At 39.8% G+C, this 16,198-nt stretch overlaps 1 protein-coding gene across 1 annotated transcript; it reads left to right on the forward strand.

Annotated features, from left to right (window-relative positions):
- Nucleotides 1-7,658: 7,658 nt before the first annotated feature.
- azin1b (antizyme inhibitor 1b) lies at nucleotides 7,659-15,814 on the forward strand. The gene is made up of 11 exons (XM_033637416.2): nucleotides 7,659-7,840; nucleotides 9,157-9,300; nucleotides 10,043-10,241; nucleotides 10,358-10,531; nucleotides 10,771-10,943; nucleotides 11,156-11,369; nucleotides 11,552-11,626; nucleotides 12,118-12,283; nucleotides 12,562-12,671; nucleotides 13,937-14,154; nucleotides 14,262-15,814. The coding sequence occupies exons 3-11, from the start codon at nucleotides 10,140-10,142 to the stop codon at nucleotides 14,335-14,337; spliced, it is 1,308 nt and encodes a 435-aa protein (XP_033493307.1). The 5' UTR covers nucleotides 7,659-7,840; nucleotides 9,157-9,300; nucleotides 10,043-10,139; the 3' UTR covers nucleotides 14,338-15,814.
- The last annotated feature ends 384 nt before the right edge of the window (nucleotides 15,815-16,198 follow it).

Genomic DNA, 16,198 nt, shown 5'->3' on the forward strand with positions numbered 1-16,198 from the left:
CCATTTAGCTCAATCATGTTGTAACTAAGACATCCGCTGGAAAAAATATTTTCTGCACGGGCCATTTAGTGAGTTATTACAGACACCGCTATCGGCTAACGGCGTCCCTACGTCGCCCCGGTCAAAATGGTCGTGCAACGATTACGTCACATCCAGAGCCCATAACTTTACAGGAACCTTCCTCGTACTCCGCTCTCTCAGTGGAGACACGGCGGTTGAGAGGGCCGAGTGAGAGGACGTTCCTGTAGTAGTTCCTGCCCCCCAAATAGTACCAGGAACTTCTTCAGTGGAAACGGGCCTAGTGAGACGACAATTAAGTCCAGATGTCCTCAAACGAGTAGCCTACTTCCTAATTAACAGAGTCTTAGCTTGTTACTGTTGCTAAAATTGGTCAAATTTGTTGCCATATCAAATTACAAACATTATTAATCATGAATAAACAAGTTTCTACCATAAAATGTGATCAGGTTTTGGATCTTGTCCACTTATATGTCAGGATCGGCTGCAGACTGACTGGGCAGGGATGGCTGCCATCTTGTTTTTACATGGATTAGTGCATCGTGCAAATTATCTTTCTGCATGTTCACCAATGGAAACCATGTTATGACTTTTACTTCCTCTAGATAGTCATGTTAAGGTCTAAGTTAAACAGAATGAAGTATAAGGTCAAGTAAAACCAAAATGTGATCAGGGTCTCAGGAGGATATATGCCCCTAAAAAGGCAAACCCATCTCAATTTTGGTTTTCTTTTCTTTTTTAAAATAGTATCAATCTACAACACAATTCTGTGCTTATTCTACATAAACTATAAAACTTTCACTAAAACTATTTAGTTAAGCTTACAATTTCTTATTTTCTTTTGTAGTTTCCGTTATATACGAATATGCCATGATGATTGCTGGGTAACATGTATGTTGATGTTGACCAATATCCACTCTTTGTTTAATCATGTAACAAGACAATACTATTTACCATAGCTAGTTTAGGTGCAAAATCTCTCATGACTAACAAGCTGGGCACATTTTTTTGGTAAATTGTTGAACTAATCTGTAAATATAAAACCTCTTCCACAAATACCAAAAAAGATTAGTAAACTCACAAAACTATTTTGCAAATATAACATGCAGCTGCAAATGCACAGATTCCACAAATTTAAAAAAAATCTGAAAATACATTTAATACATTTACAAAAAAATGAATATACATGACTTTACAAATCTTTTTTGTATTCGTCAAAGGTGTTTTATATTGACAGATCACACATTCACACACGAATTGTCAAACCGCTCACACATATAATTTTAGGACAAATGTATCTCCATAGAAAAGTAATGTCAATAGATAATTTGTTGAAATAGTCAACTTAAAGGAAACATCCAGCATCTATCATTACAAGGGATCGTAGTGCGAATGTAATGAAGTTTTTCGCCATAAAATAGTGGTATTAGCCTATTATTATTATTATTATTATCATTGTTATTATTATTATTATTATTATCATCACTATTATTATTATTATTGTTGTTGTTGTTGTTGTTGTTGTCTTGTAGGCCTACAACAGAGGCGAGATGGAAAAGATAAAATGTGTTTTCAGAGACCAAATGTGTGAGCTTCATATTGTTTAGATCAGTGTTACCATGTTATTTAATTACTTGCTCTTGGTACAATATTCTCATATTCCCAATATTTTGTTTTATTTTACTAATTTCCGCTGTATCGTTTTTTGATAAATCAGTAATTCCAGTATTTCCGATAGTCCTTAAAGGCAGCATGAGCGTTTGTTTTGACAGTTCAGTCAGTTCCTCTCAATATCGACCTCTTCTCGTGAGATGTAACTACTGCATTACATGCCAGTCACTGTCTTCAGGTGTCAGTGAGTCACTGTCTACAGATCAACAATTTCATAAGATGTTTTTTTCTTTATTTTGTGTCATGAACACAAAAATGTGTCTAAGGGTTTACAAGAAACCTTTACAATATTGTTGCAGAGATCAATCCAATATACATGTTATCTAACTGCTCAATCCACAAACAAACTACTTTGCTTTCTATCCCAGGCCCAGCAAACAAATTCTGCCACAAAAAGGTTCCCTCTTAAACACAACTTCAATTTTTCATGATCGTTCAACCAAAATACATCCAATAATACACCTTTTTCACCAAAGACATTTCAACATGTCGATGTACGAAAACTAAAACTAAGAAAGAAATAGGCTATATATGCTATTTCCTGAGTGATACTCTATGTAATGAAGACAAAATGTTTGAGACATCTGTTGACTGGTATTTTCTTTTCACTTACCAGCTGTCACACATACAGATACATATACAGATACAGATACATACTGCATGTAATGTGCTGATACTGATGGATAGATCTGTCCAGCCACTCAAACATCCCTTACACTTGGATAAGTTGTCTTACTGAGCTCTTCATAGTTTGGAGGAAGTAATTATTTTGGATTTGTTTATATGCTAAGAGTGTTGAGAACTGATTTATGCCGCTGTTTGTTTATAGCTTTTACCTCTGGCTACAAATGGTGTTTCCTTCCTGATGACATTCAAGGCTTTTCACTGAATTCAGCAGAACAGAAGCATAAAATCTAATTTATTCCTCCTCTGGTGGACCCTGGAGCACATACTTTGCCTTTTCACTTTACTTCATAATGTGTTGCATTGTATCAAAACAGCAATAAACCCATTTAATATATCACATTTTCCCCAGTCTTGATCACTTCAAGTGTGCAACCGCAATCCAAAACGCTGTTATCCGTAACGTTAACCCGGAAAGAATGCTGTGGCCAAACTGCAGGCTGATTCAGATTCAGCTTTCACGGCTAAAGCTGGTTTTAAATGCTGATAAAACTAAGGTTATGCATTTCTCAAGTGCTGGAAAGAAGCCTGTGGACACTCCCGATGTTCTAAAAAAGTTAGGGATTGTCATTCGTTACAAATATCTCAGTATTTGGCTCGATGACTCCCTGTCTTTTAGACCTCAGATTGATAATCCTCCTAAAAAGCTGAGGCTGAATATAGGGTCCTACTAGTTACAAGTCCTGTTTCTCCTTTGAGGCCAGAAAAAGACTGGTTGCTGCTATGTTACGTTATGGATTATGGTGCTTTGTTGGACCTGGATGCATCTGCCCATTGTTTGATACTGAATATCATAGTGCACTGAGATTTGTTACAAATTGTAAAGCCCTCATTCATTACTTTGTACTTTATTCCAGGGCTGGCTGGCCATCTTTGACCTTTCGCAGGCTCAGTCACTGGGTTAAAATAAAATAAATACATAAAACAATTCTCTGGAAAGAAGTATTGCAGTTTCATTATGATAAGCATCACTTTATTGACAGACTATTACTTTATGTCCTTGCTGTTATGCACACCTTGTTTTTATTGTCATCTATCCATGATTTATGGCTCTGGTAAGCAGGTTAGGCTGCATTACATTTCACACAAATACTTTACAAATAAGCCTTGACTTGGCCGTCTCATTAGTCCCAAGTAGATTTAGAAGCCAGTTCTGAGAAATACCCTCTCAGAAATGAGAGCTGCACAGCCCAATTTGATCAGCTATTCCTGTAATATGTATCTCATGGCCTTTAGCATGACTGTATACTGTGTCAATCGATTAATGTAATCACGTCACTTGGTCTCCATACATAGAAAGTACAGCCAGCCATCTGAGAGCCTTTAAAATATTAGAGGGCTTTCTAGGTTTTCCTTGTTGCTTCCTCCAAAGTTTTCTAGGCCACGTTGTTTTGTGGACACAGTGTCCCTTGGACTGACTGTCATAAAACAAAGATAAGAGCTACAGGACAGCCAGACAGCTCCAGACACACAGAAGAAGAAGAAATGCAGCCTGTTGCTCCGGTTGCAGAAATATAAGTCATACGACTGAGGTGGCTGCAGGCTGAGTTTTAGTGCCAGTCATTCAGTGTTGTACTGAACTCCTGACCACCATGCATAATGTGATAGATTACTCCAAATGTATTTCTTCCCATCAAACTGAATTGCACAAAACATTCAATTATCAAAGTTGAAATTAGGCTAGAGGCAAGTGTGACAAAGGCTTAGGGACTAATCGACCAAATATTCAGTAAGCTCTTGAATCGTAATAATCCCCCAGATTCCACGAAACTTCAGCAGGAACACAGTGAATGTCAAAACATCCGCTCACTAGATGGAGGCATATTTCTACTTCATATTGTCTTTTCTGTGTTGTGAAAGTTTGTCAGTGCTGCACCATTGTTTCTAAATCGATTATTTCTCCATACAGACCCAGAGAAAGGTGAATCTTAGATCAGCCAGGCTGTAAAAAGCAGTCATAACATGTCATTGACTGAGACTTGTAATTAGAGAGCTTTTGACCCACTGACTTTCTCAACCTCTTAACTTCCCCAGCCATGAGGCCTGCATTCACAAACTCATGAATGCTCTCTAAAAAAACAGTGATGAAAATGAAAATACAGCTTTGTATTCACTCAGTGTGAAGATGTCTATGAAAAGCACGTCATTACTCATAGAAGTAACATCATGGTGGGTTTAGGGCCATACTACCATAGAGGAAACAGCATGTGACTTAAAACAAGGCCGTATTTCTGCATTCTCAGACGGACTTGGAAAGAGGATTAAACAAGGAAAATACAAATATCCTTGAAGAACTCATTAATGGTCAAATGTGTCCAAAGACCAATGTTTAGTTACCAAAAAACTTCAATAATAGCCTGTGCTATTATTATCTTAAATCACTGAACTGAACAGGCCTGTATTCGGGACAGGCCTTTAATTCCTCTCACACAAAACTGTCGCTCAGCAGAGATGGTAAACATGATCAAATTGTTCATATAAACCAGTATAAAAATTAGGCTTCAAATTGCATAACAGAGAGTCACAACAATTGTTTCAAAGCACTCGAGGGTTACGGCATCCAGCATACCGACACAACACCAACTTATCCTGTTGAAACAAATATTTGGGATCATTTTTATGAAAAACACTTTTGATTCTTTTGATTGGTGGACCCTTACGAATGAAGGGAATATGAATAATTTACCAGATAATGGAGGATTGCGCACATACTCTGACTTTATAATAGCTTCAGAGGTAGGGAGTCACCACACTCACCACTATGGCAGTAAATCTGAATGAATTACAATCTCCTTTGGTGCTCATGGTTATATCTGTATGCCCGATCGAAGCAGCTAACTAACATTCAATCAATCAATTTTCAATTTTATTTATAAAGCCCAATATCACAAATCACAATTTGCCTCACTGGGCTTTACAGCATACGACATCCCTCTGTCCTTAGGACACTCACGGCGGATAAGGAAAAACTCCCCCCACAAAAACCCTTTAACGGGGAAAAAAAAACATTAGCTCATGTGGGTAGCCAGCAACCTGGTTTTATACATCCAAGAACTTCTATATAGATGAACTGCTTGGCAACCAGACCAGGCCTCTAATTGAGACAGGCCTTTATTTGTTAAAATGTGCAGCCACACCGGGCTAGTAAAAGCAACTAGGTGTTTAAACGGGACTAGGCTTTTAACTGAAGTTTTACAGTATATTAACATTAGATTTTCCGTACAAAACACAGGATCAGTTTAGAAAATATGATGCAGTGCCATATAAACTCTACCAGCTGTAACATTAAAATGCTCCTTGTCAGCAAAAGCATCAGTAATCCATCCATCTATCCATTTTCGTAACTGCTTATCCTCTTGAGGGTTGCGGGGGACTGGAGCCTATCCCAGCTGACATTGGGCAAGAGGCGGGGTACACCCTGAACATGTCGTCAGACTATAACAGGGCTGATAGATAGAGACAGACAACCATTCACACTCACATTCACACCTACAGACAATTTAGAGTCACCATTTAACCTGCATGTCTTTGGGCTGTGGGAGGAAGCTGGAGCACCTGGAGTCAAACTCCACACAGAAGGGCTACGATGCTAACCACAACACCACCGTGCCACACTAGCATCAGTAATAATATTCAAAAATTGATGTTTTTTTGTTTTGTACATACTGATAAAGTGTACAGTCGTGTGTATAGCTTATACAGTGGTGGAAGAGCTCATATTTAACTATATGTGACCATAAATCATTAATACTTTAAATTATGCTGGTAATGATTCTGCACTTTAACTTAAATGGAATATTGAATGCAGGACTTTTTTCAGCGCAGTATTGCTTTTCACATAAACAAAATGTATGAGTAGGCCTACTTCTACCACCACTGTCTAAGAGCTTTGCACAGTGCCAGTGGCAACATATTGTTTACCATTAAGCTTAAAGTATAGGTTTATGGACCATGTGGAGATAAAATACAAATATCCTAAAAGCATGAAGGCCCAAATGCGCTTAAATACAGGTGGGGTCAGTAATGCTTAGTCACTTCAGTCCCATTAGATGTCATAAACAAAACATACAGGAATTTCCTCAGGCATCTAAGGTAAAATAGTTTCTGCCTTGCCTCTCTCACCACTGAGTCAGTTTGCAACGCCCCGGTCAGACCCTCAGTGATGTGGACACCAACGTACTTGAAGATATCCACCCTCTCCACTGTGGACCTGTTGACATTAAGGGGGGCGTAGTTCCTTTGGTACTTCTTCCCAAAGTTCCCTATCATCTCCTCAGTCTTGCTGACGTTCAGGAGTAGGTTATTGTCCTGACAGCAGCGGATCAGGTCCTCTATTTCTCTCAGGTAGGCTTTTTGTTATCTGTGATCAGGCCCACCACAGCTTTGTCGTCAGCAAACTTGCTTATGGTGTTGGAGCTGGATGTGGCTACAAAGTTGTGTGTGTAGGTACAGGTAAGTATATATCTAACTTTCTGAAAGGGCCTATTCTACCCAACAGGTGCTTTTATTTTAATACTTTAAGTACATGATGTTGTTTTGTACTTTTACTTAAGTAAAATCTTGAAGGACTTTGACTTTAACAGAGTATTTCTATTGAAGTATTGCTTTTGCTTAGTCAAACTGTATGAGTAGGCCTACTTCTTCAACCACTGTCTCACAATTTTGCATAGAGTCACTGCGAGTAATTACACCAACGGCAGCATTTTGTTTACCATTATAGCTATACATGGACTGTGTGGAGGAAAATACAAATATCCTCAAACTAACTACCAAGGCCTAAATGGGTTCAAAGATGGGTTTAGCCAGTTATGCTTAGTCATGTTAACAATACATTTTATATAGGCTACAAAACATGTGATCAGTTTATAAAATGCAGTACGATGCAGTGCTATGGCTTAAACTATCCAACAGTAGGCTGTGTAAACCAGTTAAAATGAGCTCCACCTCTGCCAGCTGTCACATTAAAATGCTGCTTGAATCAGTAATAATGTTCATAAATTAATGTTTTTATGTTTTGAACACTGAATAAATTGTGCAATTGTATATATTTGCTCCACTGTGAACTTTTGCACATCCCCTGATTAATATTTTTGCACATCCTACACAAAACTGTACCGCCTTTTCTGTAACGGCTATATTGTACATGTATGTTATAGTTATAGTAGTTGTGGAAAATGTCATATCTTTTATTCGAAAAGGGCCTATTCTGACCAATCATTGGTGGAACTGAACGCTAAGTCCCGCCCCCGGCCGTTGATTACCTTTTCCACTTCCTTCGCTCAGCTCCAGTAGTCCTCCGCCCATCCACCGTTAGAGAAGAAGCCGCACAACCCGACGCTCGTCCCTCATCTAAACATATGGCAAAAACCGCCCTCTTTCTTTCTTATATCGTTGGGCCCACTACTCTTTAAAAATTCCGCCGAAAAAGAGAAGACGATTTTCCAAAACATTCTGGCCGTTATCTCACGTAAGTACAGCGGAACACTCCGGTTGAGTTTCTTGGAACCAGCAGACGGACGTAACATGGCGGGCTGGTCTTTCTGCCTTCTAGCCACACATGACAGACTGATTCATTGAATTTTGTGTGATCGACGTGCCTTTTTATAAAACTTAAACGTACAAGTAGATTACAAATCGATCTTAACACTTGTGTCTAACGTTAAATCCTGTATTGTAGTAGTGTAGTGGTTTGTTTTTATGATTATTATCAAAATGAATGCTAACGTAAGCTTCTTTCTCCGACGTGCAGTCGCAGCCAGCTCAACATTAGCAGCTCTCGTTGCCAAGAATATCTCGGTAGCGCGTTTCCTCGCGATGGTGTTTCCTATCTTTAATACAGCCGCACTTTTACATGTTAAACCTACATTTTGATAATGTGGTGGCCTATTTTAGGGTGTAACGTTTTGGTGACGCATTATAGTAATAATACGTCTTTTGTCAAGTTATGACACTTTGCACCACCACAACACAGTGTCATGTTGTATTTATAGACGATTGCAAAATGTTGACTAATAGAGGTTAATAGGAGTCCACTGGTTTAATGATTTACTTATGAATAACATACTGGGCGTTTATTGGGTTAAATGAACAAGCCACGTAAACGCGCGCCACAGTTGTCTGACATATTGATTGTTCCGGTGATATTTTGACCTCAGTGACAACATAATGTGAACCAATGGATGATAGGTAAACTTTGTACAAGAAGTAAAATGACTGACACCCAGCTTAGGACACTGTGTCTCATGTGAGTTCGCTTGTGGTAAACATGTTGACACCTTTAAAGGGGAACACCACCTACATTAGGAATTGCATTATGTTATTTCCATGACCTAAAAAAGTACAATAAATATTTGCAAACATTAATCATTCTCTCTCAAAGCTAATGTCGAAGTTGTGATGTCATAGGGTTTAAAGCCTGGAGCGTGTCTTTAAACAATGAATGGGAGACTGATTTTGTCAACCCCCAGGATGTTTGTTTTCTTTTTATACCCCAGTGATGTTTATTCTATTCTTGTGTTCTCAGTTGCGAAACATAAAGTGTATTCATGTACATGCTTTAACATCCATAACATCTTTCTTAATTCACTGTCAGCAGACTTAATACCCTATGACATCACACATTTGAGTTTCAGCGCTCTAGTTTTTGGATTTTGAAGTGAGTTGTTTGTATTTTAGGACTTTCTTAGACCACAGGAATAACATGTATGAATTTGGAAAATGAGTTCCCTTTTAAATTGTTTTGCTATTTATACATCGCTAATATTTCTTTGTTTGTCCCATCAGGGCTCCCCTGTCTCTGCACAGGTGTATGAGCGCTACCCAGAGGGCCTAGGGGCGGCTCTTTACCGGGAGCACTTTGACTTCAACGCTGAGCCACCTTGGGATCCTAGCTGATAGCGGGACAGGTCCATCTCCTGACTTGTCCATGTGAGTGACTCGCTGCACACAAACACACACCTGTAGCAAAGTCCAGGAGCATTGTGTCCTGGGTGGAATTTGTAATACAAACCATGGCGTGAGTAAACATTTTAGTGTTGGGGTGGACATTTTTTTTTTTTAGGAAGTCAGAAGATTTAGATAAAAGCTCAATGTGATGTGTAGATTTTACACATTTATTTATTATACAAGAAATAATGAGGGGTTAAGAAACACAGATATTAGGATAGGCGTGCCCTAAGGGACTACAGTCATATAACAGGAGCTATAATTGTCGTTATACTGGAATTTCTGATTTCGATACAGTACCTTGAAGAATATCTGTATTCAAAGCCACAGGGAAACTTTGACAATGAGGGCATACAACTCAATTTTTTTATTAAAAGACACATGCAATAGGCTGTAACATGGCAGAGCTGACTTTTCTATTCTTGCTTAGTAGCAGAGAACTGCATTATGACTGTCGTAAACATTAACAGTGAGAGAAAGGGAGCAAACACAGCTGTACCTGTGTATCAATACTGCAGAAAAAGTGGAATTAATATTCAGAATCAGTGTGTATTGATAAACCAATATTTTTACAACACTAGTAGCTATTTTTATTTAAACTGTGGAATTGCATCTTGGTAGAAGTTCATCAGCCTGTGTATTTTATTTGCCTGGTTAAATTGCTCTAAAACAGCTTACTGTGGTGATATTAACAGTTATGTTTTTTTCTCCCTTTCTTTTCCAGTTTGTTGCATACCGGCAGGACCCCATTGGCTCAGTCGTGACCCTTTGACTTGCTTATCTGTTCTTTATGATTGTCGGCTTAGCGGAATACGGTTGAGATGAAAGGACTCGCTGACAAACCCAGCTACATCATTGAACTCCTGGAGGGAGGAGTGACCCTTGAAGATGTCATCGACGGACACATCTGCGAGCAGGCTCTGGTTGGTCCCGCTTGTTAGCCTTTCAGTGGAAGAAATTCCCCAAGTGCTTCAAATTGCTTTCATGACACTGTCATCAGCACTTAGCATGTTTTTCCTTTTTGACTGTCCCTTTCTAGGTGGAGAAGAATGCATTTGTGGTGGGGGACCTCGGTGCCCTGATGCGGCAGCATGTATGCTGGCAGAGCGTAGCGCCACAGCTGCAGCCCTACTACCCAGTCAAGTGCAACAGCAGCCCTGCGGTCATCGAGGTGCTGGCTTCCTTGGGCCTGGGCTTCGTTTGTGCCAACAAGGTAAGCTTCAAATTCAGGTGGCTTTAGTTTTGTTAAACTGCTCAGTGCCTCATCCTTTTATGAAAGCACTTGACATTTTGGGGCAATTACATCACAGGCACTCAATTGATTATAAGTCAGCTGATGACTGTTATCCTTCCAACTTATGCAACACACTTAGTACCATTTTGATTGTTTTGATGGGGCTTTTAGACTTTTATGTGTTCATTTCTGACACGTGTGTGTGCTCTGTCCTGCAGACTGAAGTGAGCCTGGTGTTGGAGCATGGCGTGCCACCAGAAAATATCATTCTGTCAGGCGTGTGCAAGCAGCTGGCGCACATCAAGCACGCTGCCAAGAACAACATCCAGCATCTTGTATGTGAAAACGAGGCAGAGTTGTCCAAGATTTCCCGCCTGCACCCTGGTGCAAAGTAAGTGATTAAATTGAGCAGAAAACGTTTTCCTTAGATACTTTAATTCTTGTGTGTCAGTGTAGTGAAGTACATTGTTTTTGTCTTGGGCGGAAAATAAACACAAGATTGGGAAAGCTGTTGTTAGTGTCAAAAGGTGAATTTATCTTGCTTATGGATGTTTCTTCTTTTTTCCTGTCTCTGGCTGATGTTCCTTTTTTTGTCTCTTTAAGGTTACTGTTGCAGTTGACCACTGAGGCCCACGCAGCTGAGACCAGCATGGCCTTTGGCTCCTCTCTGAAAAGCTGTCGGCACCTGCTGGAAGCAGCCAAGGAGCTTGGAGTCCAGGTGGTGGGGGTGACCTTCCACATTCCCAGCTCCTGCCAAGACCTACAACAGGCCTACACCCATGCACTGTCAGATGCCCGCTGTGTGTTTGACATGGGGGTGAGTGCTGTCTGGAAAATATTCTTCATTATAAAATGATTAACCCAGAGGAATTTAGTCAATATGGGTCAACTCAGGATTTCATGCTCTATCCTAAATGCCTTTTATCCTAAATGCCTTTTATCCCTTGTACTGTCTTCTTTGTTAACTGTAACGACTGACTGTCTGCTGGTTCGTTTCAGTTTGATCTGGGCTTTAACATGAACATCCTGGACATTGGTGGTGGATTTACTGGCTCAGAGTTTCAGCTCAAACAGGTGAGTGGTTAACAGCAGTGATATTTTTGGCAGTGCTTTAAACAGACAAACATTGTTCATGTTTTACAAAGACTTGGCTGAGAACATAAAATCAACCTGACAAACACATGTGAAAATGCAAATGTTTTATAAGTTAAAAATCCTTAACGAAATGATATAAATGTAAGTTAGAGTAATATTACTTTAATATTTTAAAAGCTGCACCATCTCATGCTACTTGATTCTTGAACAGATTATTGAAGACATGACCAGTATGCTTAAAGACGTTTTCAATCATCTAGTTCGACAGCTGTTTACACACAGTAGTGATGCAAGATGCCAGTATAAGTTCATCTCTGGATGCTCAGCCATCTATTTATAGCTCACACGTGACATTAGTTGCCTCTCACTAACAGTATGAGCAGCTTCAAATGCCTGCAACTTGAGTTCTTGCACATGTTTGTTTTTATCTGGAAACAGCCTCTGAATGCATATCCACTGTAACTTTACAGGTTGAGTCTGCAGTCAGGCCACTGCTGGATGCCTACTTCCCCCCACTGTCCGGTGTGCATGTGTTGGCCCAGCCGGGCAGCTTCTACGTGGCCTCAGCTTTCAGCCTGGCTGTCAACGTGATCGGGAAAAAGGTGGTGACCCGCCACTGGGACACCCTTGCTCAAGGTGAGCTACTTAATTCTCTAAAGTTCTCTTTGTCCTGTGTTGAGTCTGACTGTAATACATCTGTCTGTGCACTCTGACAGTGAATATGTGTAGAAAATGATATGCCGTTTTTAAAACAGGATTGTTTGTGTTCTCATATTTTTTGTGTCAATTTTGTTTTCCCACATGGGGGTTGCATAATCATAACAAAACCATCAGAGGTCAAATCACATCCTCAGTTCTGAGATAATACACTGTGTTCTATATTTCTGACATGGTCACCCTCTGTATTTACGCAGGTGTGAACAATGAAGATACCGAGTTCCTGTACTACATGAATGAGGGTGTTTATGGCCCATTCAGCCGCAAGCTGCTGGGAAACTGCATCGCTGCCCCGTCAGTGCACAAGGTTAGTAGGCCTCTGCTCAAGAGAGTCAACCCCATTCAGGACTGAATGAAGAATCTGATAGCAGCTCTAGTTGAATAGAGAAAAGGGGTCATACAGTATGAGTATTTAAGGAAGCAGGATCAGAATTGCTTTCGATAGTAAATCATGTTGACCTATATATATATATATATATATATATATATATATATATGTATATATATATATATATATATATATATATATATATATATATATATATATATATATATATATAGTCCCTACAGGTTTTCATATAAAGCTGAGGTATTTAAACATACAACGTTATCTTGTGGGGTGACAGTAGTCAAAAAGGTTAATGGTGAAACAAACATTTACCTAACTGTACTCCCTACCAGATCAGGACACCAATTGTAACTCAAAGTGACTCAAACTACACAACATTAAACTGGAGCTGTAATAAACTAATATCAAGATGGCTTGTGATGTAGAAATTGTGTTGTGTTGCCTCAGGGCAGTTATAATTCATTTTATACAGCCCACCCCCCTGATACTAACAAGCTAACAGTCATAGTCTGGGAATATCGTCACACATTGTGTTCTTATTAAATAGAAAATAAAACCCTACAGCTTCTGACGTTTCTCTCTCTGACTAAACTAAGATTTATCTAACCTCATCTTAAAAACACACTTCATTCAGACTCAACAGAAACAGAATAAAGCTCACCCAAATCATCTTTGTTAGTCTTTCCATTGTTCCAACAGTTGCCAACTCTGGTGTGGTCGAAATTCCCTGAATTCATGAAGTTAGATGTGAAAATATGCTCGTTCTGCACACACTTTTTCTACATTGTCTCTCTGCCATTGCAGGCCTCTTTGTGCTTTTGGGTTAGCTCACAGAATGAGTCTGTCACTGAGTGGACTTGCATAGCCACACCTATCTCCACTCATCATTTTAGAGTTGTTCTTCGGAGCAGACCAATAAATTAGCAAATTGAAATGTCAATATTTGCCAAAAATACCAACCAGTGATGTAGTCAGACAAATGCTGATAGCCGATATATTCGTCCAGTTCGGAAATGCTGTTGCATCGGTTATTTTATTGGTTGCTTTACGACAAGTCATCTCTTCAGTTGCGGATGTCATCATAAAGATATTGCTTTTCTCCTATTTTACATGTAGGGTATAGTTTTACAGGTGCAGTAGAGATGTGACAGGGCCTTGCTCAAAAGAACAATCTGACATTTGTGATTGTTGCCTGTTACGATGACACTGTTTCCTCTCTCCAGCATGCGCTGTGCACTGAGAAGGGAGTGTATCCCAGCAGCCTGTGGGGCCCGTCACTGGACCAGCTGGACCAGGTGGTGGAGCGCTGCCTGCTGCCTGAGCTCAGTGTGGGAGACTGGCTTTGCTTCCCCAACATGGGAGTGTGTGGCCTGGAGGAGTTCAGCTGCCTCTCCAGCTCCCCCCCGCTGCCTGTCTACTACACTGTCTCCACCTGTGACTGGTGAGTATGGAGTGATTGGCATGTGAAGGCTCACCACTTATACAGATGTAGTAAGAGTATGGTGTATTTTACAGAGAACTGATTCTGATGCTTGGTGTTGCCCACAGGTACGAAATGCAGGAGGCTGGTGTGGCGCTGGACAGTGCCATGAAGAATTTCTCCATGGTCCAGTACAGTGCATAACTCCCCTCTGCCCCTGTCCTGTATTATATTGCACAGATCCTCCTTAGCCTCTGCTTTCACCATGTGAGAAGAGAGGCCAGCGAGGTATTTGGGACAAGGGGCTAAATGTGGTCAACATTCCAGCCACCTTGGAAAATGCAGTGTCCTATTATTTCTTACAGGAATTTGAATTTTGTACCTCTCAAGTAATTGGTTGTTCGATACCTCAATTGTCTAAAATTTAATCTGGAAGGTGATTGTTTTCATCCTCCCTCCTCCCTCCGATGGACTCCAAATCTTGTCAGCTAAAAGAACTCCAACTCAAATGACAATATGCAACAAAATGGACGACTCTTTGGAGATGGGACCCCCCAACGTGTTTGGGGTGGTTTGTTTCCTAAATCAAATCCAGTTTACAAAATGTACAATTGATTTAAATCATGTTCTCTATTGATTACCTGTTGACAGTCGTGTAAATCCTGTGTCTGTTCAACACCAATACATTTTGTCTGTAGATGATTTTTGAAGTGTTTAAAAGAATCAATGCCTCGTGTGGATTCTGTACGTCAGACCCCTCACTTTGCATAGTCTAAATGAAATTATGACAATGATGTAACCTATTTCTTTATTGCAGCTCACCTCAATGCATTTTTATTTATTGGATTCAGATATCACTGGGGCAAATTTAAAGCTCCATCTTTACGTGTGTTTTGCCCATGTATTATGCTGTGGCCCATCTAACAGTGTTTTCCTGATAAGATATTGGTGTGTTTTTTTAACGCTACATGGATTAAGTGTGCTGTGATTGCCATTTGTGACCTCAGTGGTTTCCCTTTACTCGAAAGGCATGAAGGAATTGCTGTGGGAGATTCTCTCTATGCTGAGCTACAGCTTGAATACAGAGAAGCTGCATACACCCGAATGCACTCCTTGCCTCTAATAGAAAGGGGGTTAATCTGGTTTAAAAATGCACAAAATCTTTTGTAGGTTAAACATGTACTGTGACATTTCACAACACAGCCCTGATTTTTCAGATCATCATATTGGTGTCTCTTGCCAAGGGACTCGGCCCTTGTTCTCCCAGGATCTGAAAAACCAGCAAAGAAGTTGTTTCTGAATACTGCTCAAACATAAATTATTTGTATGTGGACTTGCATGTCTTTATCTCTCACAGAAGAGACATGCTAGTTGTGCACAGACCCCTCGGAGGCTGCGCAACACAGATAACAAGCCAGACTTTTCCTCATGCCTCTCTAAAGTTAAGAGGGACATAATGCACAGTCTCTTGTACAGCTAAATGTCTCATGTCTAATAATATTAAAGGTGATCTGACTCAACTGCAGTTTTTAAAGAATCCTGCCCTTGTGTGATACAAATGACTAATGTATTATTAATTGCTTGTCTAAGGCACTAATGGACCATAGCCTGTTTTTGACTGTAAATTGTGCTTGTTAAAGTAATGAAAGTGATTAATTTAATACATTTCTGATTTAAATCATTTGTCTTGTGTACGTGTGATCTTTGGTGTCAGGGGTGGAGCAGTTGATTCCCACACATGTTCTGGATAAAATCTTCACTGTTGGCCAACGTAATTTAAATCCATATGTTTCTGATCTTAATGGATCTGGTGTTTATTCTGACTGAACAGTAGTTAAAGTTCCTAGAGACAATATAATCCAGATTTAGGGCTGTTTTTGCAGCAAGTAATTAGACCTCCTGTATGGCTGATTCATCCTAACGGCACACTGGTAGAGTATTTTCATGATATTATGTGTTCTCCCATGAGAATTAAATATGTAGATCAGTTTAGCAAGGCACTACAGCATTATCATCTACCAGAAATAAGTGTTTAATCAGTGAAATCAATGATAAATGTAAGCCT

Source organism: Epinephelus lanceolatus, chromosome 16 (assembly GCF_041903045.1).
Source record: "Epinephelus lanceolatus isolate andai-2023 chromosome 16, ASM4190304v1, whole genome shotgun sequence".
Lineage (NCBI taxonomy): Eukaryota > Metazoa > Chordata > Actinopteri > Perciformes > Serranidae > Epinephelus > Epinephelus lanceolatus.

Bases quoted from the DNA above. Each gene is read 5' to 3' on its own strand.
- azin1b (XM_033637416.2), top strand. From the start codon at position 10,140: ATGAAAGGACTCGCTGACAAACCCAGCTACATCATTGAACTCCTGGAG. The intron at 11,370-11,551 runs GTGAGTGCTGTC...GGTTCGTTTCAG, and splicing joins GCTGTGTGTTTGACATGGGG to TTTGATCTGGGCTTTAACAT. The intron at 11,627-12,117 runs GTGAGTGGTTAA...GTAACTTTACAG, and splicing joins CAGAGTTTCAGCTCAAACAG to GTTGAGTCTGCAGTCAGGCC.